Source organism: Gopherus evgoodei, unplaced genomic scaffold (assembly GCF_007399415.2).
Source record: "Gopherus evgoodei ecotype Sinaloan lineage unplaced genomic scaffold, rGopEvg1_v1.p scaffold_32_arrow_ctg1, whole genome shotgun sequence".
Taxonomy (NCBI): Eukaryota; Metazoa; Chordata; order Testudines; family Testudinidae; genus Gopherus; species Gopherus evgoodei.
In genome coordinates, this window is record NW_022059994.1 from 2,861,411 (window position 1) to 2,887,372 (window position 25,962).

Consider the following 25,962-nt stretch of genomic DNA (forward strand, 5'->3'; position numbering starts at 1 on the left):
GGGATGGTTCCACTCCACAGAGGGAAGAATTCTATTACCTAAGAGCCTAATCTGTCCAGGGTTACAGCAATTACATCGAACTACCCATGCAGGCAGGGAGGCTCTTACCCAGCTTATGAGTAAATATTTTCTAACCTCTGGACTTAAACCCCTAGCATCCCAGGTACAAGCTGAATGTTTGGTCTGCCAAAAGAATAACCCACGACCAGGACTGTCAGTGACGCCAGCCACTCTCGATCCCACCCCAGGCCCGGGACTGGTGTGGCAAATAGATTTTACTGAGTTCCCCCGGACTCAAGGGTACAAATACCTTCTCGTCTTAGTGGATCGATTCAGCGGATGGCCTGAAGCCTTCCCATGTCGAAACAATACTGCCAAAACAGTGGCCTTAAAATTTGTCAAGGAGATTATTCCTCGATTCGGACTCCCCCAGTGGATGGAATCTGACAATGGAACCCACTTCACATCAAAAATTGTTCAGAACATATCAGATGTCTTAGAGATCCCTTGGAAGCTCCACACTCCATGGCGACCGCAGGCCAGTGGAGTAGTGGAAAGCATGAATCAGACACTCAAGCGACATCTCTCGAAGGTTTGCCAGGAGGTCTCTCTTCGGTGGCCTGATGCTTTGCTCCTTGTTTTACTCCGTGTCTGTGCTCTCCCCAAGGGCAGATTAGGGCTCAGTCCCTTTGAGATTATGTTTGGAAGGGCATGGCCTTTGAATGGCACACCGGTTCTGGCAGGGGAGTGGGAAATGGGGTGTGTTTTTTTGTCCCAGTACATGCGCTCTTTGTCTGCTGTTCTCTGTTCTCTTCACAGATACACCAAAGATTTGCAGCCTCTTCCGCTGGATGCCCCTGTCCACTCCTTGCAGCCAGGCGACTCCATGCTTGTTCGTACCTGGAAGGATGAGCCTCTTCAAGAGAAGTGGAAAGGACCCCACACTGTTCTGCTGGTTTCCCATACAGCAGCAAAGGTTGAGGGACACAAAAACTGGATTCATCACTCTCGTCTGAAAGTAGTGCCTGCTCCTGAACAGTGGACCGTCCAGCCTGCTGAGAAAACTTCCAGAGACGATTTGGGACTTAAACTGTTATTCAAGTGACAATAAGAAGTGCTGGGAATGCCCTGTGATCCCTTTGAACCGCCACAGCGCACTCCCTGCGAACACATTGAACATTGGCTGTGTTTATTTTCAGAGGGCCGGCCTAACCTGTTGGCTTGGATCCTTTGGTTTTTAATTTGCGTGTTGTTGTACTTCTTAATCTTTCTTATTTTGTGGGCATTTGAGGCCTTAAGATTCTGAGGCCCTAAAGTAATCTGCCCAATATGGGTTCAGGTCCAGGGTTTGCCCTCCTGTTACTGTTTGCCATGATATTGCTGCTATTAACTCCTGTGTTCCCCCAGAAGCATGCACAGTGGGAGGATAATAGTTTTTTGCATTTAACCCATGCAGTTGCTCAAAGTGTAAATCAATCCTCATGTTGGGTCTGCATACACACTCCCAACCATACCGATCAGGGCATTCGGCTATGGGATGTTCCCCTTCCACTCAATGGCACACCTATAGATCAGCTGTTTCCTGATTGCAACTACAGCCCTGACCCCCCAGTTCAGACATGGTCCATCCATATGGTACCTCAGGGTCCCTATGCTGCATGCTACTGGCGAGATAAGTGAGACAATACCATCTTTGTGGGCAATGCCACGGTGGAGTGCAATTACTCAGAACATGTTTACCTGCACTCCTCCTCCACCTGTGGTCGAACCCCATGGCCAGTCCCTACGGGATCTGGCTGGTATTGGCTTTGTAATCAGACAGCTTATAAAGCGCTCCCAGCTGACTGGCAGGGCTCTTGTGCCCTGGGAATTGTGGTCCCTGCTGTCACAATACATCCAACATTGAACCAAGGCGAGGTCCGTAATCATGTTTGGCAGAGCCGACAGAATATTCCTGCTAATCCCCCGGCCAGTCGGTCTATAGGTTTTCACTCTTTTGTCCGCTGGTTTTTGCCTTGGTTGGGAGTACATGAGTTAGAAAAAGCTATAGTGAATATTTCTGCTGCCTTGGAAATAATGGCAAACTCCACAGCAGATGCCTTATCAGCTCTCCAAGGCGAAGTATTTTAATTGTCCCAGATAGTTTTACAAAATTGTTTGGCCCTAGATTACCTCCTTGCTAATCAGGGAGGAGTTTGTGCTTTAGTCAACTCCAGCTGTTGTGTGTTTATAAACCAACAGCAGCGGGTGGAAACTGATATACATGCCATTAGAAAGCAGGTTGCTGCCTTTCACCGTATTACCCTTGATAACACCGGTACAGGAGTCCCAGAGGTATAGGGTTGGTTAACCTCCTGGATGCCCGATTTAGGTGCATGGGGTCGGCGTATAGTGTTTTTGCTCTTTTGTGCACTCCTTCTCTTTGTTGTTCTTTTTGTGCTCATACAATGCTGTAAAATGTTCCTGAATTCACTCCGCTCCCCCCAACCCCTTGGTATTTCCCAATTGATTCTAACTAGCGACCCCCATGCCTATGAGCTTAATCTGTTTTTATCCTCTGCATATGAGAACACTCAGCCAAAGGTTTGTTGAGTTTTCTCAAAGGAGGGAGTTGTTGGTGTCACCAGGTATAAACCTAGGTAGCTCAAAAGGGTGGAAGATCACGAGTGTCAATGAAGCCATCCTGTTGTAGGCTTCAGTGAACCATTGTTCCTCCATGTTCAACACTTTGTGTAACCTAATGTGTTAATAGCTGTAAAATGTAATGTCAGCAGCTAGTTTTTTGATTGTAACAGCCAGTCCCTGCTGTAATACATTGAAGCTAGGCTAAAGCAAGTTTCAAGGTCGCTTTTAGATACAGCATACATGTCTCTGCAGCAGAAAGGGGGAGAGGGAGGGGGGAGACAAAGAAGTGTGTGAGAAGAGAATGCTGCAGCTGGACAGAAGAGGGAGGGGAAACGGGGGATTACTAGTCAGCGAGAAAAGTTCTCATGGATATAAAGGAACAGATTGCTTGTTTTAGATGTGTTTGATTTGAGGCATCAGTCTCCCTGCACCGCTTCGAGATCTCAAATAAACTTGGTTTGCTTCTCCACCCTGGTGTGTTTATTGGCGCGGCACACTGGGCGACTGACCCCTCCCCCCCCCCAGCTGTTGCTTAGCCTCAGGCACTTTGTGCCAGCAACACCTGCCTTCCCCAGTGCTGCCAATGTCAGGAGTTTAAAAAAAAATCATGAGATTGACACAATGATCCTTTTTTTAAGGTTATAATTTTTTTGGTCATCTGCACCCATGTCCTCCTCCCTCCCCCTTTTGTGACAGTTACAGGGTTTCCAGCTGTCCTGTACTTACAGCGGAAGGTGACTTTCGCCCCTGCAACAGGAGCCCTGGCTGGGAGACCCCAGTGAGATCTAATCCCACAGATCTGTACAAACCGCTCCCTGCTGCTGCTGCTTCTTCCCAAGCCTCCAAACCCTGATTGATTCATGCTGTGTCCCTGCCACCCCCACCCCTACCTGTGCCCAGCCCGGCTGTTAGTGCTGCCCCCAGCCCAGCCCCCACCTCTGCCCCTCAGGGCCCCTCTGCTCCTCCTGCAGCCCCAGGGGTTCTTCCCCCCTCCCTCTCCCATCCCTGGGGCTGCAGGAATAGTGGGGGGCTTCTACACCTCACAGAGATGAGAAAGGGGCTGGGTAAACAGGAGTCCTCCAAGGTCATAGAGACTGGGGTCCATGAGGCTAGAGGGGCTGATTTCCGGTTCCCCCCTCTGCCATGTGTCTCAGGGACACAGTCTGAGCTGGGATCCCCCCACCCAGAACCAGGGTCGGATTCTCTCCCCAGGGACGGAGCCCGGCGGGAAAGTGAAGATCGGGGCCTCGTCACCAGCATCGATAAATGTCACCTGCCCCCGGTCACAGTCCAGACAAACCCGGATCCTGCTGGGGACCCGGCTCAGGGGCAGGGGGGTCACAGGGGAGGTGAAAGCCCAGAACTGATCCCTCCAGCACTCCACAGCCCATATCCCCCCCTCAGGGCTACGGCTGATCTCTCCCTTCCTCCTCACAGACACGCTGGCCACCCCCACAGCCCAGTATTGCCCGGCCCCCACCTCCACCTCCCAGCAATGTCTCCCCGAGGTGAATCCCTCACAGCCCAGCACACAGCGCTCAGTGTCAAATCTCTCAGGGTTCTTGGGCAGTCGCTGCCGCGTGTCTCCCCATGTCGCACATTTCCGATCCTCAGACAGGACGAGTTCAGGATGAGCCGTGTCTGGATCCAGAGTCACATTCACTGGGGAGAGAGAATCAGAGTGTTAGGGGCAGAGTTCAGCCCTGGGGGAGGCTGGGACCATTTCTCACACTCCCCAACAGCCCCGTCCTGGCTGGGACAGGCCTGGATCCCAGGGAGCTGCCTCTGTCCTGGGCTCCTGAGACTGAGCAGGGATGTCACTGCAGTTCTTCAGTTGGTGTAATGGGACCCACTTCATTAGTTTTTCATGTGCTTGCTGAGGCTTCAGCTCCCTGTTCCCTCTGTTGGGGATGCTCCATTCCCAGCATCAGAGACACAGCAAGGAAGGTTTTGGTGAGGAGGGAGCAGAGGAAGCAGGTACCAGCTTTGAACCCCAAAGCTAAGCTCCCTCCCTTAAATGCAGCCTCCACTCCCCAGCCAAAGTAAGAAGGGCCAGTTAAGAAAAGAGAGTAGGAGGTGGCATTGGGTGGGGTGGCCCCACTCCCAGGCCGGGGAACAGAGAGGAAGGTGCAGCATTGGGGAAGAGCTGCTTAAGAGCAGAGAGTAGGAGGTGGCATTGGGTGGGTAGCCCCATCCCTAGTCTAGAGAGAAGGGAGGAGTTAACAGCCTCACAGGGAGAGCATCTCCCCAATCCAGGAAGCAGGGAGCAGCTCCAATGGGAGAGCCCAGCCCTGCCCAGAGGAAAGGCAGGATGTTGGAGAAGAGCAATGGGGAGACCCCCTACACTTGGGTAAAGCAGAGGGTTCTGTCAGCGCTCAGGGCAGAAAGCTCTGTTCACAGGTTGCTCACAGAGAGTTTTTCTGTTCAGCAGCCTGGGCATGAACTCAGCACTAAGGTTGGTGTCAGGAGTGTTTGTGTGACTTCAGCGTGGGAGCTCCTCACTGTGCAGTGTGTTGTTTTAAGGGCTCTGTGTGTCATTCTCGGTATTCGTTTGGTTGGTAACTTTAGCTACAATCTCACAAAGACATTTTCTGATAATTTAAAGACAATCTCCAGCTACAATCTCACCCTGTCTGAATGTTCCTAGGGATCCTCCTCTTTTTGTCTCCAGTGCAGATGGCAGAGTGTCTGGAAGGGGGAAGGAGAAAGGAAATGAGATTACAGGCTTTCATATTCATAAGTGTCCCCACTCTCAACTTCTAGAACTGTCTTTTAATTATGACAGAGAAACACACTGAGAAAGTCAGATATTTAATATAAAAAGGTCTGAAATCATCTCTGTCCTCTCTCATTCAGACATCTCCCAGCAATGGAACCAACATCCTTGCAGCCTCACAACCATCCCAGGACAGACAATCTGTAAGTGACATTTACTTTTACCCTCCTCATTCCCTCCCACCCTTCAAACTCCAGTTGGTTTGTCTCATTCACTTACTGCCTTTTCTCGTAACCTAGACCCAGAGCCTGCAAAGACTTTGGCATAAAAGTAACTTTATCCACTTGGGTCCCTTTGACACTAACGGGATGTTGAGAGTTTGCAAAATCCTGGCTCTAACTGTGAGCTGTTGGGTCTGTTTACTCAGTGTCTCTACAGAGAGCAGCACGACGGCGCCTCGTCCTCCACAGGCAGAAATAGAAATAATAGTAAAACCATTTTATAAATGTGGAAATTGAGGTGGGGGAAGATTAACAGAATGGGACAGATTCACCTGTACCAACAGGAGAGGGGTGACTCTGCTGTTCAGTGGCTGCAGGGGCTGGTGCAGACCTTGGCAGAGGATAAGGAAGTTCTGAAGCCAGCCAGAGCTACATCCCTATGACAATGGCCCCCATGTGTCTTGGCCAGGGAGCAGAATGTCAGAGGCTTTACACTGCCCACGTCCCTCTGTCCCCCATCCACGCCCCTCCCTCTTCCACCCGCCCTCACCACCCCCACCCCATTCTCAGCCCTCTCAGGAACATGCCTTGTGCCTGCAGCTGCTGTGGAGGAGGCACAAGAGTCGCCTGTGCTGAAGGGATCCCTGACCATGACAGAAGGGCTTTCTCCTTCCCTCCAGCCCTTTTGGCCCAGACTAGCTGCCTTATGGAACCAGAGGCCAGTGATAGACTGGGTCCACCTTTGAGAAATGTGCCCCATGGCTGGTGATGGGGTAATAGACGGAGAGGGCTCTGAGCTATAGTGAGTTCTTTGCCACGTAACTGGTTGTTGGGTCTTGCCAGAATGCTCGGTGTTCAACTGACCACCATATTTGGAGTGGGAAAGGAATTTCCCCCAAGTCAGATTGACAGAGAGCCTGGATTCTCTGTAACTTGTGTAGCGGGACAGTTACTCAGCTTCTGGGATAAAAGGAGGTAAAAGGTGAAAAGCAGCTGAGGTCGGCTGATTGGGGAGGTAGCCACAGCAGGGGCCACACCCAATTAAGCCACAGATGGCCCTGATAAAAGAACTGGGAACTAGGCAGGCAAGAGTCTAACTCCAGACCTGCCTGGAAGCACAAGGTACTTTAGATAGAGCAGTGCTGGGGAAGGGGAGGCAGAGCTGGGGGGCTCTGGTCTGGCAAGTCCCTAGGCTGAGGCCTTGCGAAGGACCAGGGATGGTACCAGGGCTGCAGCAGGTCCAACCTCCTTGCCCATGATGAGTGGCCATTGCACACTGCAGTCTTCCCCAGAGAAAGTGGGGTAGATGATGACTGGCAGTAACCCACTGAGGCAAGGTAGGCATAGAGGGTTGGGGTTCCCCTGGGAGGGGAGACCCAGAGTGTGGGGGCAATGCTGTGGCAGAACCCCAAGCTAAGAGGCATCGTGTTCCAGGAGGGACATGGGGGCCTGAGGCAGGAGAGACACCGCCCAGCAGGGGATGCTGGGGAGCTGGAACGCTAATTCCCAGGATGACCAGGAGGACATTCCGCTGGTGAGTGCTCAACCTGTTACACTTGAAGTCTTTAAATCATGCTTTGAGGACTTCAGTAACTCAGCCAGAGGTTAGGGGTCAATTGCAGGAGTGCGTGGGCGAGATTCTGTGGCCTGCAATGTACAGAAGGCCAGACTGGATAATCATAATGGTTCCTTCTGGTGTTAGTCTTTGAGTCATTTCTTACTTTAAAAGTAATTGTCATGGCAAGGTAGGTTTTTGGTAGAAATAAAGGTTTAAATTAATCAATCTGAGTGTCTTGGACCCCAAGTATCTGGCATTCTCACTCAACAATTAAATAGAAGCATCATCTAACTGCGAACCAATTGATCAGCCATTCTCTTCCCTCAGTCTCAGAGGATCATCCCAATTTCCGTTCTTAGATCCCTCCTAGGTACCTTTGAACTTCCGCAGAGTCTCCAATAGCGCAATCGCTTTCTGGGAAAAACCACTGACTTGCTCTTCCAGTTCAGGAGAAATTTCCTCTGGCTGCTGGAACTTCCTCTTTTCACACCTGAAGAGAAACAATTTCACGTGATTATATTTCACTGTGTGACTCATTATAAGTTCTGGCTAGTGAGTCGCTGCTCTAATGGGCCTGGAGTTAGAATTCCTCGACTTCTCCCAGCCTCAAAGCAGGTGCAACACAGTCCATGGCCGTACAACCTTCCCTTCAAAGGACTCATTAATATTCTTCAGCTCTGGTCTGGAGAAATCAGCTCTGGGGACAAAAGAAGAATTGAGTCTCCATGGCCAATTCACTTTTTGGCCTCCATGCTCTGAGGAACAGGAGCTTTCCAGGTGAAGCGCTGTATAAATCTGCCCTCTCGGAACTAGACAGACACCAACTCCCCCCTCCCCAGCTCATTTCTCACAGGTCTCCAAACAGACCTCAGATGAGAAAGACTCTTGATCACTGCTGCCCTGGGCTGAATGGTAACCAGGGCCCTAGCAGTGACAGGTCCATATTCCATCTTCATAGTCCTGAGGCAGCCAGTCCCCAAGGGATCTGACATCTCTAGGAAATACTTGAGGTCAGTCTTTCCCAGTGAATGGAGAATTACAGAGTCTTCTGAGCAAGGGTGACAACCTCAGGATGAAGTTGATCAAAGAGATTTGTATCCAACGGGTGATCTTCCCCACACATTTTGCTGTAGAGCCCTGGAGAGATGCAGTGCTAACACCATCACCAAGCTCTTTTCCAGCATTGCGAAGTGTGAGGCGGAGTGAGAGAGAGACACGTACCTGCTCAAGGTGCTTTTGACATCCTAGAGGAGAGAGAGAAAAAAGAATCTCAGTCTCCTCTGAAACACAGGGGATCCCAGGAAAGGGATTTAGGAAGTATGGGGGAAGAGAGGCCCTGCCTGGCCCCAAGGACATGGATTCCCTGAGCTAATGGGTCTTTTCCATCTCCCCTATCTGTGTCCATGACACTGGAAAAAATAATAGTCACACACATGTCAGCATTGCACATGCTGAGTTACAATGAGAGCCAGCAAACAGAGCTGTAAACAGGGGAGTTTGAGTGGGAGTTTGGGGGAAGACTAGGAAACCAGGCAGAGGAACAGACCAGCTAGTGAAGGGGGTGTGTGGTGTTCTAGCAGTGTTGTGGTGCTCGTTGGGGGTTTCTTTGCTGTGAGTGGTGGTGTTTTGGTTTGGTTTGTGTTTCCCGGACTAACAGGACTTAGATGGGAAGGCTATGACAGATACAGAGGTAGCAGTGGTAGTGACCCAAGTAGTGGAAGACAATGAAGATGACTGGATGTGGAAGCTGTGGTATGTACATGATCCTGCAGGGAGTACCTGAAAAGAGTTTTGTATGCATGAAGTGCTGCCTGATAGAGCTGATGGAAGAAAAGATCCAAGGACTGGAGATGCAGGTGGAAACTCTGAGTGGAGAAGGGGGTTCGAGCAGATGATGGAGCAAAGACATGAGGTGGCTGAAGGGAAAAGCTCAGACTTGCAGAAGGAAGCAGGACCAAAGAATTCTGAGGAGAGACTGCTGGGTGAGGAAAGTGGACGGTGGAGGCATGTGACTAAGAGAACCAGGCAGAGGAAAAGACGGTCCAGTGAAGGAGCAATAGAGCTCAGGGACAGGTTTGTGGAGTTGCACAATGAAGAAGGGGCAGAGCACGTGGTCGCTGAAGGTGAGACGGCAAGGAAGAAAAGAAGAGCAGCTAGTCCTACTGGAAGAGGAGAAGAGTCCATGGAGATACCACCACCACCACCAAATATGAGCCCCAGGAGGATACGGGATGGGTTGCAGAGGATTTCAAGGGAAAATAGGAATCAAGAGGACTTGCAGCCAGAGGGAACAGGGGATAGACTGGAGAATCACACTGTCACCAGGAAAAGGCAAGTCTACATGGTTGAGGACTCCTTACTGAGAAGAACAGACAGGCCTGCAACTAGAGCTGATGCGGAGAACAGAAGGGTGTGCTGTCTGCCGGGTGCTAAGATATGGGATGTGGACCTGAAGCTGAAGAGGATCCTAACGGGAGCGGGAAAGAATCTGTTGATTGTCCTTCATGTGGGAACAAATGATACGGCTAGATATCAGGGATACGCAACCTACGGCATGCGTGCCAAAGGCAGCACGCGAGCTGATTTTCAGTGGCACTCACACTGCCTAAGTCCTGGCCACTGGTCGACGGGGGCTCTGCATTTTAATTTAATTTTAAATGAAGCTTCTTAAACATTTAAAAAACCTTATTTACTTTACATACAGCAATAGTTTAGTTATATATTATAATTTATACATAAACAAGTATACATCTACTGGGGGGCCTGCTCAAAAATTTTTTACTGATAGGGGTGCGCAATCAAAAAAGTTTGGAGGCCACTGATCTATGCTACCCTTCCTCCTTATGTCCATTCTCCTACCCACAGCTGTATCCTTTCTTACTTCATTTTCTTCCCTCTCAATGTTAAAATCCGGCATGGAGATTACCTGGACATCTCCCAACCATCTCCCCCAAATTCCTAGTTTAAAGCTCTCTTAATCAGTTGTGCCAGCCTCCATCCAAGAAGTTATTTCCCTCCCTATTCAGGTGAAGTCCATCCCGAGAGAACAGTCCTCTCTGTCCATGAATGCCTCCCAGTGACCATACATCTCAAAGCCCTCCTTATAGCATCACTGCCTGAGCCATCTGTTGATCATCATAATCTTGTCACACCTTTGTTGCCCTTCTCTAGGAACAGGCAGAATCCCACTAAAGATCTCCTGAGCCTCGATTTCCTTAAGCATCTTCTCCAGCCTGGTATAGTCTCCCTTGATACGTTCCCGCGAGAATCTAGCCCAGGGGTCGGCAATCTTTCAGAAGTGGTGTGTCGGGTCTTCATTTATTCACTCTAATTTAAGGTTTCAGGTGCCGGTAATACATTTTGAAGTTTTTAGATTTTTAGGTCTCTTTCTATAAGTCTATAATATATAACTAAACTTTTGTTGTATGTAAAGTAAATAAGTTTTTTAAATGTTAAAGAAGCTTCATTTAAAATTAAATTAAAATGCAGAGCCCCCCGGACTGGTGGCCAGGACCCAGGCAGCATGAGTACCACTGAAAATCAACTTGTGTGCCGCCTTTGGCACACGTGCCATAGGTTGCCTGTGCCTGGACTAGATGATCATAATGGTCCCTTCTGAACTTAAAGTCTATGACTCTGCTGGACTTCAGTGCTTATGATTCAGCAGCCCTTCCTTCCATGTGTGGGGATCTGGCATGTTTCTAGTGATAGATGCTGGTTTCCAGTTGCCCTTGGGGGTGATCAACCACATGCCCTACCTCCACTCCAAACCTTCACCCAATGCTACACCCCAGCCCAACTCTTCCCACTCCTACTCCACCCCCACCCTGCCTCTTGTTCACATCCTCTCTGGAGCACACTCCCTCCCAGCCTCTCCTGCACACAGTGGAACAGCTGATCGCAGCAGGAAGGAGGGGGAGGTGTTGATTGGCAGGGCTGCCAGCATGTGGCACTGAGCGGGGAAGTTGGCTGCCCTAGAGCACTCACCTGCATTTCTCATTCAGTCTCACCTGCAGGAATTCACTTGCTGGCTTCTGACACTTCCCCTCCATCTCACTGATCAGCTCACTGAGATGGGAAATCTGCTCGGAGAATTTACTGATATTTTCATTCTGGATCCTCACAATCTCCTCATCCAGCTTCTCCAGCTGGGCCAGCAAGAGTCTCTCTTGTTCCTCCAGGAACTGCTGCAGTTGCTGAAATTCAGACACAATCTTCTGCCTCTCGGTTTGTGTTTGTTTCTGTATGAAAATAGGGCAAGGGCTAGTCAGGGATATGGATGGAGCCTGGGGTCCTTTCATAGAGAGCAGAATGTGCAGGAGGGAGAATTTCTTTGACAATAATGTTTGTGACATTTGACTCTACCCTGTGTGTGCTAGGCAAGAAATTCTCTCACACCTTCCCCTTTGGCCTCTGTATCGCTCTGAAGTGGATATACTGACAGAGATGCCAGGGGAAGCTAAGGGCTTATCTACACACGAATCTAACCCAGCAATCCGTGATCATGGAGAAACATACACAAGCCCATGTTCACCAAGGCCACACAGGAGTCTGCCTCCAAACAGACCTCCCACTGTCACTCCCTGCTGGTTCATAACTACAGGCACCTACCAGAAACTCCTGGGTATTCCTCTCTCCAGTCACTTTCAATCCCAGCAGCTTTTCTCTCTCTTCCCTCAGAGTCTTCAAATGGGCCTGGATTCTTTCCTGAAGAAACAGAAATGATTTGGGAAGTTTCATCTGGATAGTTGAAAGGTGCTTCGAAGTGGGTGTTTTTCCACCCGAAACCCAAGATGACTGTGCTTCTAATCACTTTGTGACATCAGTGCCACCAAGGAGATGAAACCTCATTAATGGAGACTGGGAGCGTGTCACATTCAGACTCGTTACCAATTCTGGTTCAGTGTTTTTAGTAATTAGCAAGAGATCTCAATTATACTCAAGCTTTACTGGTATTTGTGAACTGATTAATGGTACAGAGCATAACAGGGCACTGGAGTCACATGGGGGTGAATCAATAAACCTGTTTCATAGAAGGTTTAACAAACAAAGTGATACAAATTCCAGAAGCCACCAGGGTTTAAATAGGGGCTGGGATTCCAGCCCTGAAGCCCTGGGGCTGCATTGGTTTGAGAGAGCTGGTCTAAGCACCAGGACAAAGCCCTTTAGACGTCGGGAGGCCATTCATCTGGTTTGAAGCTGCACTGACCCAGTTTTGTGGAGCACTATCCCTGTCTGGTAGGGACCCAGCACTGGACGTGGCTTTGTCTGGTGCAAAAGGGAAAGGAGGAGACTGAGGATGCAGGAGGGCACCTGTGAGGGTGGGGGCAGGGTTGTAAAGATCCCGGAAGCAGTGCATTCTGGGAGATTTCAAAAGGCTGCCTGGTGGGACTAATAGAAGCACTCTGACTGGTCCTTGCCCACGTACACAACAGAACAGGTCAGACTGGCACCGGTCAGCTCCAGCCTGGGGTTAGTTTTGCTGCAACCCAGTCTAATCTCAGTGGTACTTGGTTGGCATGGACCTGAGCTGTCTGGAGCCCTTTTGTGTGCGGACTGAAGGTGCTCAGGGTCCCACACAGTGTTCAGCCCAGTGATCTCCTCTAGTGCAGGCCGGCAGCATCTGAGTTTAATTCCTCATGAAGGAACATAGGAGTTCAGAATCCCCATGGGAAACCTCCTCTCCCTGCTGGGCCTGGGACCTTTATCAAGGCGTCTCTCCCTCCTAACGGAGACACTTCATCACTGGTGGGGCTGATGCTAAGATAGCAGCATGGCAAAGTGTTTTGGGTCTTGGACTGGGTCTGGGGAGATCTGGGTTTTATGCTAAGCTCTGTCACTGACATGCTGGGTGACTGTGGGCAACTCACTGCCTCACGCGGTGCCTCAGTTTCCCTTCCCACCTTTTGTATAGCTAGACCAGTGGTTACCTATTGGTCGACTGCGATCAGCTAGTCGATCCTGGTGATTCTCACAGTCAATCACAATCTCTGGTAGCGCAACGGGATTGCCTGCTGCTGCTAAGGCAGGCTTCCTGCCTACCCCAGCTGTATGGCACTCCCAGAAGCAGCCAGCATGTCCCTGCAGCCTGGGGTGAGGGCAGAGTTCTCTGCATGGGCTCTGGCCTGCAAGCACCACCCCTGCAGCTCCCAGGCCGGGAATAGGAAACTGTGGCCAATGGGAGTTGCGGGAGCAGTGCCTGCAGAGAGGGGGCAGTGAGCAGAGCCACATGCCTCTCCCAGGGGCCACGAGGGTGTGTTGGCCCCTTCTGGGAGTGGCATAGGCTTGGGACAGGCAGGGATCTTGCCTTAGCCCTGCTGCACTGCCAACTGTGAACCGCCTGTGGTAAATCAGTGCCGCCCAGCTGGAGCCAGCACCCCATATCCCTTCCTTCATCCAGCACCCCATACCACCTCCTGCACCCTGAATTCCCTCCTACTGCCTGTTCCAGCCCTGACCCTCCTCCCAGAGCCAGCACCCCATATCCCCTCCTTCACCCCAACACTCTGCCCCAGCCTGGAGCCCTGTCCTGCACCCAACCACCCTCCCAGAGCTTACACTCCTCAGCCCCTCCAGCATCCCAACCTCCTGCACCAGGCTCAGCGTTGAGCCCCCTCCCACACTGCAAACCCCTCAGCCCCAGCCCAGAGCCTGCATCCCCACGTGTACCCCAACCACTTTCGCTGGGGCTTTGGGGTGGGGGGAAGAGGAGGGGCCTTGGAGAAGGGCTGGGGTAGATCCTACTTTCAAAATTTGATATTTTGCCTCTGTTATCACACTGCTAGATCATTAATTTTGTTACAGCATCTCCGGTACAATGAAGACTTTACAGGCTGAATGATGATTCATACCCGTGACATGGAACTCTCCGTGAAATTAGCCTGTAATTAAAATCCAAAGGTTAACCCATTAAATTTTACAGCAATTCCCTACCTTGTACTCCTGGGCAGCCTCCTGTATGGGAACCACCCTGTGAGCGCGGTGAGCCCGGGATCTGTCGCACACCACACAGATGGGGGTTTGATCCTCTTCACAGAACAGTTTCAGAGCCTCCTGGTGTTCCCCGCACACCCCGTCCCCTCCTGCTCCCTTTGCTGCCTGTAAACTCAACCGTTTGGCAATTTCTACAACATTTGCCAGCTGCCTGTTGGGCCTCAGGTTTCTCTGCTGCACAGTTTCTCTGCACTGAGGGCAGGAGGCGGCTGTATCTGATCCCTCCCAGCACTGGCTGATGCAGGCTCGGCAGAAATTGTGCCCACACTCCAGAGTGACAGGTTCTGTGAAATAGTCCAGACAGACGGGACATGTAACTTCCCCCTGGAGACTTTCCACGGGGCTCTCTGCAGCCATGGCTCCGTCTAGGCAGTTTGTAACAGGCTTTGTTTCAAATTCCTGAATTCAAACTGTGCCCCGCCTGCAGCAGCAAGGGGGTGGTTCCTTGCCTGAAAATGCCTCAGGCTGTTTGCTGAGCGGGAAGGACCCAGCCAATTTCACCCTTGGAGGCTTTAGTGTAAAAATATACAATCACACCGGTGACAGGGAACTTTCAGTGAAATCAGACTGTAATTAAAACCCCAAAGGGCTCCTGGCCTGTAATCAGCCCCTGAGCTGATGGGGAGGGTCACTGAGACAGCCCCCTGTGAGGATGAGCCTGCAGGAGCAGGAGCTGGGTGTCAGGAGTGATAGTCAGGCTGGGCAGAATTTTGTTTATAATATATAATTTTGACAGATAAACTTTATTTTAAGCAATTTTTATATTTATTGATTTAAACTTTCACAGTGGCACAACAATCTGAGTTTTAAGCATTTCATTCCAATTAAAATGTTCACAGTTGTGGGAAATTATGGGGGGATCAGACAATATTTTGGTCAGACCAGAACTATTTAATAACACTGGACACTGAGTGTCAAAATGTTGAAGCTTTAGACCTGTTAAAATTGTCTGTGAGCAGGTAAATTTCCTCCGACCCCCCAGCAGCTCCCCCAGGGCAGTAACCCTGTGCCTCCCCCCCCACCACACGGACCGAGGCTGAAAGTCCATCTGATGGCAGCTCAGAGGCCTGTGGAATGTGCTGGGATCTCAGCCTGGGCCCTAATGGGGCAGGTGCCCCTGTAACGCAACTACACTCAGCAAGGCCTGCCCCCATTTTCTCCCTGTTTGTCAGTCCTGGCAGAGAGACCAGGGACTGTGGAGAGACCAAGCTCCTGTCCTCCAGGTAAGTGTTGGGACCCAATGGCAGAGGGCAGCAGATGTGCAGGGAGCTCACATTAGGGCCTGCAGGGTACCTGGTGTGGGATAAACAGAGACCTCTCAGGCCACTTGCCCATTGCGGCTGTAGGAGGGAATGTGGGGACTGACTGAGGAGGCCTGGGGCAGTCTGGGAAGCTGCCATCAGGGACAAGGAGAGGGAATTCAGCTGTGGCGGGGGAGCCGTGCTGGGCAGAGATGCTGCTGCGGATCCAGCTAGCTACCCGGGTCCAGTGTTGCAGCAGTTTAACAACATGGTTAATAGACGTTGCAGCTCAGCGGAGTGAAGTGCTGATCTTTTGTTGGTCTCCGTGGGGCTTGAGATTTGCAGGCATCATTCAAACACCTTTCCCCTGCTGCTCTCTCAGGTACCTGGGTCTTCACTCAGCATTGCAGAGCAGAGCAGTTTCAGTGCTTTGGTTCAGGGTTACTTACAGGAAGGAAAAGGACTGGAATGGTACATATCATACCTGTCATTTCTCTCCCCGGGCCCTGGGATGCACTGTGTTCAGCTGGTTACTTAGAGACATTCAGTTAGCCAGCTGGGGTGATATTTTTGTGCTCTGCCCCTTTCTCAGTAAATTGAGACTTTTCAGGATCAGGACACTGACTCATAAGCTTTCTGGGTCTACTTGCTCAGCGTCTGCTCAGAGCGCAGCACCATGAGGCCCTCGTCCTCCATAGACTGTAATGCGAAGAGACACAGAGGCATTGTATAGATGGGGAAACTGAGGCAGAGAGGGGGTGGTTCAGTCGGCCCCCTATTCAGTGACTGCAAGGGCCAGTGCAGACCTTAGCAGCAGCCAGGCAAATCCTGAGCTCCAGCCAGAGCCGCATCGCTGCTTTAATGGTCCTAAGGAGCTTTGCCAGGGTGCAGAATATAAGAGATGCAGCTTCATCCTGGTCACACCCCTCTAATCCTTTCCACCCCTCCCTCCTCCAGCCTGTCTATGCCTCAACCCCTTCCTCCCTCCCCTCCCAGGAGCGCTCCCTATGCCTGTAGCTGCTGGGGAAGAGGCACAAACAACCGTTCTAGCCGGCACAGAAGCCAGAGCACACTGAGGGGCTGAATCCAAATGTCAAGAATCTCTTTTAATTTAGGGTCCTAATTTGGGTACTGACCTAAGTGCTTAGGGGGCTGGTTCTCCAAGGAGCTGGGCACCCGCAGCACCCACTGACTCCAGTTCCTGCTGTGGACACAGATGGAACACGTGCCCTGGAGTCCCGTATTTTGAAAAGGTATTTCAAGACATACAGAATTAGGCCATTGTTTAAAATTTAGGCCTTACCGATTTGCCCATTGTGATGTTATTGAAATGAACTGTGACCGTAGAGATCATTGTTGCAACCAAGGTCCTAGAGTTGCACCAAATATTATACAAAGGAAGTCAAGTAAGATGTCCATGAAAAGGTTGTAATTTGCTGGTTATGGTTTTGCTGTCTGTATGTGTGTATCGTTTTTGTATTTGAAGTTATGAATAGTGGCTATCTGCTTGTTTCTCAGTGTGTTTGATTTTAAGTAGCATCAGTGAAGCATTTGGTCAGCTTCTTGAGAAAGGACTATTCTGAGTAAGTGCCAAATCAAGAAACACTTAACTGACAGTGGACCTTGGGAGACTCCAATCCACTTCTGAGGAGCCTTCCTGGGAATGGAAAGGGGGAAGCAGCCTAAGAAAAAAGACTATTCAGGGACAGTGAAGGCTGCAGGGTAAGAATTAGGAAAACAAGCAAAGCAGTGAAACGGAACCACCAGGCATCAGCAGAGATCAGAAGGGATTTTACAAACACCAGAAATGGAGACCCTGCCCTGGCCTCAAAGCCATGGATTGTCTGAGCGAATGGGGCTTTTCATCTCTAACATCTGTACGTCTGGAACTCCACAAAGAACAGAGGGTGGTGGGGGACCCCAGGCCTTTGTGGGAGGGCCAAAGCCTTTGCAGCCTGGCTTGGGGGGAACCACCGTCCAGCACTCACCGGTGGGCACCAAAAAATTGGTCGTGAGACCCCCTGGGCTAGATGCTCCTGATGGGCCCTTCTGACCTTAGAGCCTGGGAGTAGAACAGGAGCTGGTGTAACGACGGCCTGAGCAGGAGCACAGATGGTTTTCTTATGTGACAGAAACTGAAGCTAGTTGGAAAACGGGAGGGTTGCTCAAACTGACGTTACACCGGCTGAGCAGCTTCCAAGCCACAGGGAGCTGCTTTGCCTTTCCTGCTGGCAGGAGCGCTCCAGCAGGGTTCCCTGAGCAAGCTCGCGCCCCACCTCACTCAGACCTGCCCCTGCCTGACCAGTAGGGCCTAAAAAAATAGGAGGGCCTAGGGCTAAAGCCACATTAGCCTAATGGGTAACTGGGCCCTGCCTAGAGACCTGGAGCAGGAGATAGTGTCTGCCCAACCCAGGAAGAGCCATTAATAGAACCTGTTGTACCCAAAGACAAAGGGAGCAGGAGGTAGGAGCACTGGAGGGAGAGACTCTTCCTAATCCAGAAACAGGAAAGAGCCGCCCTCAGCCCAACACAAAGGGATGTGGCATCCATGAGGGGGCTGACCTCTCCATTCATGTACCTGAATTTAATATTTCAGACATGTGGAAATAGTCATCAGAAATCAGCTGGTCAGAGTTAAGGGTATTTGGATGCTGGACACTGAAACATTTCTGTTTATTGGGGGGTGTGTGTGTGTGCGTGTGTCTCCCAGACCCGGTTAGGTGCCACCGGACTGCAGTAAAGGGCACCCAAGCAACTGGACCCCAGGGTCCCCAGATAATTCAAGCCTTTGGGACTGGAACAGAGCCCATTCACTGCTCCAATCTTGGGGTTCCTGGACACATTCTTGGGAGGCTCTCTAGCCTCCTACCTGAGGCGTGAAACCCACTGCCTAACCCCCGGTGCAGAGCTGACCCTTCAGACTTCTGCATGCCTGAATGCATCACCTCCCAGAACTCCATGCCAAGGTGAGAGCCTGCTGGTTTCAGCTGAATTCTCTCCGGGGGCACATTGTGACCATATAACACATTGAGAGACTCTTTGCACACATCCAACATTATTGCTCTTTCACTTAACCTCTTAACCAGCTAAAGCACAAGAGAATTCAGATCACATAACACAAAATGACCAACTTAACTGCAGTGCCCTTCACTAGCTCACCCTTCCCTTGGGAGTCCAGGGGGCCATCTGGGCCCAGGAAAGCAGGTAGGGCCCCCGGCCTCAGGAACCTGCTGAATGCTGGGAGATTTTGCTCTCTCCTGAGCTGGAGACAAAGAGCGGGATCCATGAAGGGACTCAGGTATTACAAAGCTGAATGTCACCAGGTCTAAACTGCAGCTGCCTAGAAAATCTCTGGAATGACACTGTGAGCCACAAAGCCTGAGCTATGGGGAGATGTAAGTGCCTTAGAATGGGTGACACAGAAGCCAGCATGCTAGGCAGGAAGCTGCCTAAGCCAGCCAATGGGAGATGCCGACCAGAGGGATGTTGGATAGGGAGTCCAGGCCCCTCACTCAGCTTTGTGGATTGCAGGGCTGATTCTGTGACTGGCTAGTGCCCAACGACCAACGTCCTTTGATACATTTTGTTCCTGAGGTAAATTCCCCAAAATACAGAAAAAAACAGAAGCAACTTTTCTTAGGATCAAATGTGGAGCTGTTTGGGGAGTTTGAAGAAAGAGGGAGATGAGAATATGGTGTTTAACTAGAGTGGGGCAAAAGACAATCCAAAAACTGCTGGTATGTGCCATTGTTACCCACTAATAAATCTGCACAGGGACGTTATCAGTGCTCAGATCTTTGTGAGTAACAGAGTAACAGGCTCCCCCTTTGAGAGGCTATTTATTGTTTCCTCTGTGCAAAGCAATTTCTGTTCTGGCTTAATGTAAACTGAACAGGAGGAAGGAGAATGGAGGACGTTATATTTACATACTGAACAATGCAAATCATTTTCTTAAAAACCTGATGTGACCAGGGTCCCTGTGGAGCCATGGGTGGTGTTGCACCTGCTCTGAGGCTGGGAGAAGTCAAGGAATTCGAACTCCAGGCATATTAGAGCAGTGACCTACTAGCCAGAACTTATAATGAGTCACACAATGAAATATAATTACGTGAAATTGTTTCTCTCTAGGTGTGAGAAGGGGAAGTTCCAGCAGCCAAAGGAGATTTCTCCTGAACTGGAAGAGCAAATCAGTGGTTTCTCCCAGAAAACTATTGTGCTATCAGAGACTTTGAGGAAGTTCAAAGGTACCTAAAATGGATCTAGGAACTGAAATTGAGATGAGCCTCTGAGACTATGGGAAGAGAATGATGCTGGCCAATTGGTTCACGCTTAGATGATGCTTCTATATAATTGTTGGGTGAGAAGGTCAGACACTTGGGTCCAAGACACTCAGGTTGATTAATTCAAACCTTTGTTTGCACCAAAATCATGCCCTTCAATTACAATTACAAAGTAAGAAATGACTCACGGACTTTAAGGCCAGAAGGGACCATCTTGATCCATCTATTCTGACCTCCTGTACATTGCAGGCCACAGAACCTCCCCACTCACTCCTGCAATTTACCCATAAATTCTGGCTGAATTACTGAAGCCCTGAAATAATGATTAAAAGATTCCACCATTTATTCTAGTTTAACATCTGTAAATAATACGTGCCCCATATGGTAGAGGAAGGCAAAAAAAACAACAACCCAGAGTTTCTGGCAGTTGGATTTTGGGGAAAATTCCTTCCCTATCCTACATAGGGTGGTCAGTTGGACATTGAGCATTTCAGCAAGACCCAACAGCCAGATACTTGGGAAAGATTTCTCCCTAACTCAGAGCCCTCCTCGTCTAGTGCCTCATCACCAGCCATTGGGATATTTGCTACTAGCCATCGCGTACAGAAGGAAGTACTGGCCAGTTCCCTTCTCCCAGGGCATAGGCAGGTCACGGGGGATTTCTCATATGAAGCTCTGATTACCCTTTACAATGTCTGACATATTATACCCATTCAAATTGCATATTTACTAGTTATTTTCCAATCACCTTTGAGTGATATGAATATTAAGTACCTTATATAGGTCATACGATACACACGCATGGACATATTCAAAGGGTTTTTTTTGTTCAAGCTATTTTCATGTTCTTGTTCTCTTCTCTCATTGGTTTATTACCGCTGATTATGCACACATCACTTTGACCCTTGTCTCCACACAGGGATATTGGACTATGCTAACTTCTCTGTGGCTGGATGGATAGCCCCCCTCAGCCTAGCTCCAGCCCTTCAGTGCCTCCCCTCACTGCACAGCCCCCCTCAGCCAGCTCCAGTCCCTCAGTGATGCCACTCCACTGCACAGCCTCCAGCAATCCAGCTCCATCCCTTCAGTGCCCCCCTCCCCCACTGCACAGCCTCCCTCAGCCTAGCTCAAACCAAAACTTGTCCCTATGTCCTGGTCAGGAGGCACAGGAGGTTCCCACCCACCCTGGGATAACCCCTGTCTGGAGAGGGGTGCCCTGGTCCCACTGAGGGGATGGGAAACCCTGCTTTACTGAGAGACCCCCCCCCTCCTCTGCTTCCCACATCCTGTGACATGACGGGGGATCTCCCATGTAAGGGACACTGACAGGGGAGATACATGAGGTAAGTGGTGTAGAGGTGGGACATACACACACACGCACACACACACACACTCATCCTTCCATAGACATACTATTTAAACAAGAAAAATTAAAAAGTAGGGACAACAATGCACTGAAATATGGTTTTGTAATAAATATTTTTTTCAGTGCCCCCATCCTACAAAAAAAAATATTGACTGTGGCAGTGAGGTACATTCAAAAACACTAAAGTGAGTTGAATTTAGGGTGACCAGATGTCCCAATAAAATCAGGACTGTCCCGATCTTTAGGTATTTGTCCCGCGTCCCAATCGATGTTTGGTCAGGATGCAATTTGTCCCGATATTTCGCACTCCTGGTTTTTTTGTTTTGTTTTGTTCCGCTGGCGAGACTCGGCTTTTTATTTTTTTTTCCCCTCTGCCGGCAGGACTCTGGGACTCGGGTTTTTTTTCTTTCTGCGCCCTCCTCCCTCCCCCCCACCCACCGGCAGGACTCCAGGACTCTGGGGTTTGTTTGTTTGTTTGTTTGTTTGTTTTCTCTCTCTCTCTCTTTCTGCTGGTGGGACTCCATTTTTTTTCTTTCTTTTTTTCCCTCTCTCTCTGCCAGCGGGACTCTGGGACGCTGCGCTTTTTTTTTTTGCTCCACAGCAGGACTCCTCCCCCCCATGCATGTATCCTGATATTTTCTTCATCCCATCTGGTTACCCTAGTTGAATTTATTATTATTATTGTTCATTATTTATTAAGTAGCTAGCCAAGTTATGGTTTTTTCAGTGTGGAAAATTGTGTGTTATTTTATGGGTTGAATGATGACTGAATGACATAATCACCACCCCCTACCACTCCCGGTGTCCATCATTAAGTCCAATGATTTTGTCAAGTGTCCGTCACACAACATGATGCTGCTGACCCCTGTCAAAAGGGACCAAAGTGGGTAAAGTTACGTTTATGACAAAGTCTTTGTATGATCTGGGTCTAGGGTACGACAAAAGGCAGTGAGTGAATGAGACAAACCAACTGGAGTCTGAGGGGTGGGAGGGAATGATGAGGGGAAATGTAAATCTCTCTTACAGATTGTCTGTCCTGGGATGGTTGTGAGGCTGCAAGAACGTTGGGTCCATTGCTGGGAGATGCTTGAATGAGAGAGGAAATAGAAAGTTTCAGATTAGTTTATATTGAATGCCTGAGTGTGTCTTTGGGCATCTCAGTCTCTTTCTGTCTTGATGAAAACACAACTCTTTGAGTTCAGAGTGGGGACGCTGTTATGAAAGCCTGAAATCTTGTCTCTTTTCTCCTTTCCCCACCAGACACTCTGCCATCTGCACTGGAGACACAAATTGGGGAATCCCCAGGAGTGCACAGACAGGGTGAGTTTACAGTTGGAGATTGTCTTTAAATTATGAGAAAATTCCAGTGAAAACATCTTCATGAGATTGTAACTAAAGTTACCAACCAAATCAAGAGTGGCCATGACACACGCAGCCTTAAAAATAACACATTAAACAGTGAGGAGATCCAGGGGTACTGGAACATGGGGGACCACGGGGCCAAGCCCACCCACTTTTTAACATGGGCATAGTTTGGGGACAGGGGGCCATGCTGGAGACCCACACTGCAAGCCTTGGGCAGGCGTGGTGCATCACAGGCAGTGGCTGTCTTCATGGTGGGGCAGCTAATTAGCTCACCGCTGTGTAGTGCAGCCTCTTCCCAGAGCTGGTCCCTCTCAGTGGCCCCACCCCTGCTCCTCTTCCCCCTGGACCCTCCACCTGCCCTGGGTGGTGCATGCCGGAGAGTGGGTCTTGTAGATAAGGGAGAAGTGGTGGATGTGGTATACCTAGACTTTAGTAAGGCATTTGATACGGTCTAGCATGATATTCTTATCGATAAACTATGCAAATAGAACTTAGATGGAGCTACTATAAGGTGGGTGCATAACTGGCTGGATAACCGTACTCAGACAGTAGTTATTAATGGTTCCCAATCCTGCTGGAAAGGTATAACAAATGGGGTTCCGCAGGGGTCTGTTTTGGGACCGACTCTGTTCAATATCTTCATCAATGACTTAGATATTGGTATATAAAGTACAGATGATACCAAACTGGGAGAGATTGCAACTGCTTTGGAGGACAGGGTCATAATTCAAAATGATCTGGACAAATTGGAGAAATGGTCTGAGGTAAACAGGATGGAGTTTAACAAAGACAAATGCAAAGTGCTCCACTTATGAAGGAACAATCTGTTGCACACATACATCACGAGAAGAGACTGTCTAGGAAGGAGTATGGCAGAAATGGATCTAGGAGTTTTAGTGGACCACAAGCTAAATATGAGTGAACAGTGTGATCCTGTTGCAAAAAAAGCAAATGTGATTCTGGGATGCATTAACAGGTGTATTGTGAGTAAGACACGAGAAGTCATTCTTCCACTCTACTCTGCGCTGGTTAGGCCTCAGCTGGAATACTGTGTCCAGTTCTGGGCACCGCATTTCAAGAAAGATATGGAGAAATTGGAGAGGGTCCAGAGAAGAGCAGCAAGAATGATTCAAGGTCTTGAGAACATGACCTATGAAGGAAGGCTGAAAGAATTGGGTTTGTTTAGTTTGGAAAAGAGAAGACTGAGAGGGGACATGATAGCAGTTTTCAGGTATCTAAAAGGGTGTCATAAGGAAGAGGGAGAAAACCTGTTCACCATAGCCTCTAAGGATAGAACAAGAAGCAATGGGCTTAAAGTGCAGCAAGGGAGATTTAGATTGAACATTAGGAAAATGCTCCTAACTGTCAGGATGGTTAAACACTGGAATAAATTGCCTAGGGAGGTTGTGGAATCTCCATCTCTGGAGATATTTTAAGAGTAGGTTAGATAAATGTCTATTAGGGATGGTCTAGACAGTATTTGGGACTTGACTCAATGACCTCTCGAGGTCCCTTCCAGTCCTAGAATCTATGAATCTATGACATGGGAAGGTGGAGGGCCAGGGACTCTCCATAGTGGCCAAGGCTCCAAGCGTGGCCAGTGGCAGGGCCTCGGTGGGAAGATGAAGAGTGGGCAGGGCAAGGAGAGGGCAGGTCCACAGGTGGTGCGATCTAGTACCCCCCTCCCCAACTTCTACCAAGGTGCCGGAATACCTGGGGAGATCCCAAGCTGGCATCACACAAATAATCCTGACACCAACTTTAGTGCTGAGTTCATGCCCATGCTAATGAACAAAAACTCTCCTTGAGCAGCACCTGAACAGAGCTCTCCCTTTGGAGCTGCTTCCTGCTTCCTAGATTGGGGAGATCCTCTCCTTCTGATGCTGGCAACTTCTCCCTTCTCTCTGGGCTGGGCTAGCCCACCCAATGCCACCACCTACTCTCTGGTGTTAATCAGCTCTTCCCCAATGCTGCACCTTCCTGTCTGTTCCCAGCCCTTGGAGTGGAGGCTGCATTTGAGGATGGAAATTCCCTCTGGGGTTCAAAATTGTAGCAGCTTCCTCTGCTCCCTCCTCACTAAAACCTTTCTTGGTGTGTCTCTCCTGCTGGGAATAGAGCAGAACCAACCGGGGTAGCTGGGAACTGAAGCTTATGCAAGCAAATGGGAAACTAATGAAGTGGGTCTCCTTACAGAGACTGAGGCCACGACTACACTACCTGCCGGGGATCGATTTATCCCGTGTAGTGTAAACGTGATAAATCGATCCCCGATCGCTCTCCTGTCGACTGCTGTACTCCAGCTCGGCGAAAGGGGGAAGCGAAGTGGACGGGGGAGCTGCGGCAATCAATCCCACACCGTGAGGACACAAGGTATGTTGAACTAAAACACATTGACTTCAGCTACACTATTCTCGATTCCGCCCCCCACCACACCCCAGTGTCGACCAGGCCTTAGGAACTGCAGTGACATCCCTGCTCAGTCACCCAGGACAGAGGCAGCTCCCTGGGATCCAGAGCTGTCCCAGCCAGAAAAGGGCTGCTGGGGAGTATGAAACATGGTTCCAGCCTCCCCCAGGGCTGAGCTCTGCCCTTAATGCTCTGATTCTATTATACCCTCACCCCAGCGAATGTGACTCTGGATCCAGACATGGCTCATCCCATCCTCATCCTGTCTGCCAATCGGAAAAGTGTGAGATGGGGAGACACATGGCAGGATCTGCCCAACACCCCTGAGAGATTTGACACTGAGCTCTGTGTGCTGGGCTGTGAGGGATTCACCTCGGGGAGACATTGCTGGGAGGTGGAGGTGGGGGCCGGGCAATACTGGTCTGTGGGGGTGGCCAGAGAGTCTGTGGGGAGGAAGGGAGAGATCAGCCATAGCCCTGAGGGGGGGATCTGGGCTGTGGGGTGGTGCTGGGGGGGTCAGTTCCGGGCTCTCACCTCCCCTGTGACCCCCCTGCCCCTGAGCCGGGTCCCCAGCAGGATCCGGGTTTGTCTGGACTGTGACCGGGGGCAGGTGACATTTATCGATGCTGGTGACGAGGCCCCGATCTTCACTTTCCCGCCGGGCTCCGTCCCTGGGGAGAGAATCCAACCCTGGCTCTGGGTGGAGCCGGGATCCCAGCTCCGACTGTGTCCCTGAGGCCATGTCTACATCTAAAATTTTGCAGCGCTGGTTGTTACAGCTGTATTAGTACAGCTGTATAGGGCCAGCGCTGCAGAGTGGCCACACTTACAGCAACCAGCGCTGCAAGTGGTGTTAGATGTGGCCACACTGCAGCGCTGTTGGGCGGCTTCAAGGGGGGTTCCGGGAACGAGAGAGCAAACCGGGGAAGGAGACCAGCTTCGCCGCGGTTTGCTCTCGCGTTCCCGGAGCCACCCAGCAAACTGCAGGGAAGGAGACCTGCTTGCTCGGGGTTCCGGGAACGCGAGAGCAAGCCGGGGAAGGAGACCAGCTTGATTACCAGAGGCTTCCTCCTTCCACGGAGGTCAAGAAAAGCGCTGGTAAGTGTCTACATTGGATTACCAGCGCTGGATCACCAGCGCTGGTCCTCTACACCCGAGACAAAACGGGAGTACGGCCAGCGCTGCAAACAG

The 25,962-nt window shown here is 50.2% G+C and overlaps 3 protein-coding genes across 6 annotated transcripts in view; 1 reads left to right on the forward strand and 2 right to left on the reverse strand.

Moving 5' to 3' along the window:
- Positions 1-25,962, reverse strand: part of LOC115640747 (zinc finger protein 501-like) — a 745,273-nt gene that overhangs the window by 604,905 nt on the left and 114,406 nt on the right. The gene's annotated exons all lie outside the window — the stretch shown is intronic.
- On the reverse strand, positions 3,280-15,057 carry LOC115640787 (zinc finger protein RFP-like). 2 transcript variants are annotated; one of them, XM_030543780.1, is made up of 7 exons: positions 14,054-15,055; positions 11,732-11,827; positions 11,131-11,361; positions 8,342-8,364; positions 7,495-7,610; positions 5,254-5,313; positions 3,280-4,287 (listed from the first exon to the last, which is right to left on the reverse strand). In XM_030543780.1, exons 1-7 carry the CDS (start codon positions 14,468-14,470, stop codon positions 3,776-3,778), a joined length of 1,455 nt encoding a protein of 484 aa, XP_030399640.1. In that variant the 5' UTR covers positions 14,471-15,055; the 3' UTR covers positions 3,280-3,775. The 2 variants fall into 2 exon arrangements, with proteins under 2 accessions (XP_030399640.1, XP_030399641.1); XM_030543781.1 differs by lacking the exon at positions 11,732-11,827 and having other exon boundaries at positions 14,054-15,057.
- LOC115640669 (E3 ubiquitin-protein ligase TRIM39-like) lies at positions 18,283-25,523 on the forward strand. The gene is made up of 3 exons (XM_030543546.1): positions 18,283-18,320; positions 19,483-19,598; positions 24,990-25,523. Exons 1-3 carry the CDS (start codon positions 18,283-18,285, stop codon positions 25,505-25,507), a joined length of 672 nt encoding a protein of 223 aa, XP_030399406.1. The 3' UTR covers positions 25,508-25,523.

Bases quoted from the DNA above. Each gene is read 5' to 3' on its own strand.
- LOC115640669 (XM_030543546.1), top strand. From the start codon at position 18,283: ATGCCTGAATGCATCACCTCCCAGAACTCCATGCCAAG. The intron at 18,321-19,482 runs GTGAGAGCCTGC...GTTTCTCTCTAG, and splicing joins TCCCAGAACTCCATGCCAAG to GTGTGAGAAGGGGAAGTTCC. The intron at 19,599-24,989 runs GTACCTAAAATG...CCCTCACCCCAG, and splicing joins GACTTTGAGGAAGTTCAAAG to CGAATGTGACTCTGGATCCA.
- LOC115640787 (XM_030543780.1), bottom strand. From the start codon at position 14,470: ATGGCTGCAGAGAGCCCCGTGGAAAGTCTCCAGGGGGAAGTTACATGT. The intron at 11,362-11,731 runs GTAGGTGCCTGT...ATTTTCATACAG, and splicing joins GGAATACCCAGGAGTTTCTG to AAACAAACACAAACCGAGAG. The intron at 4,288-5,253 runs GTGAGATTGTAG...CTCTCTCCCCAG, and splicing joins CCTAGGAACATTCAGACAGG to TGAATGTGACTCTGGATCCA.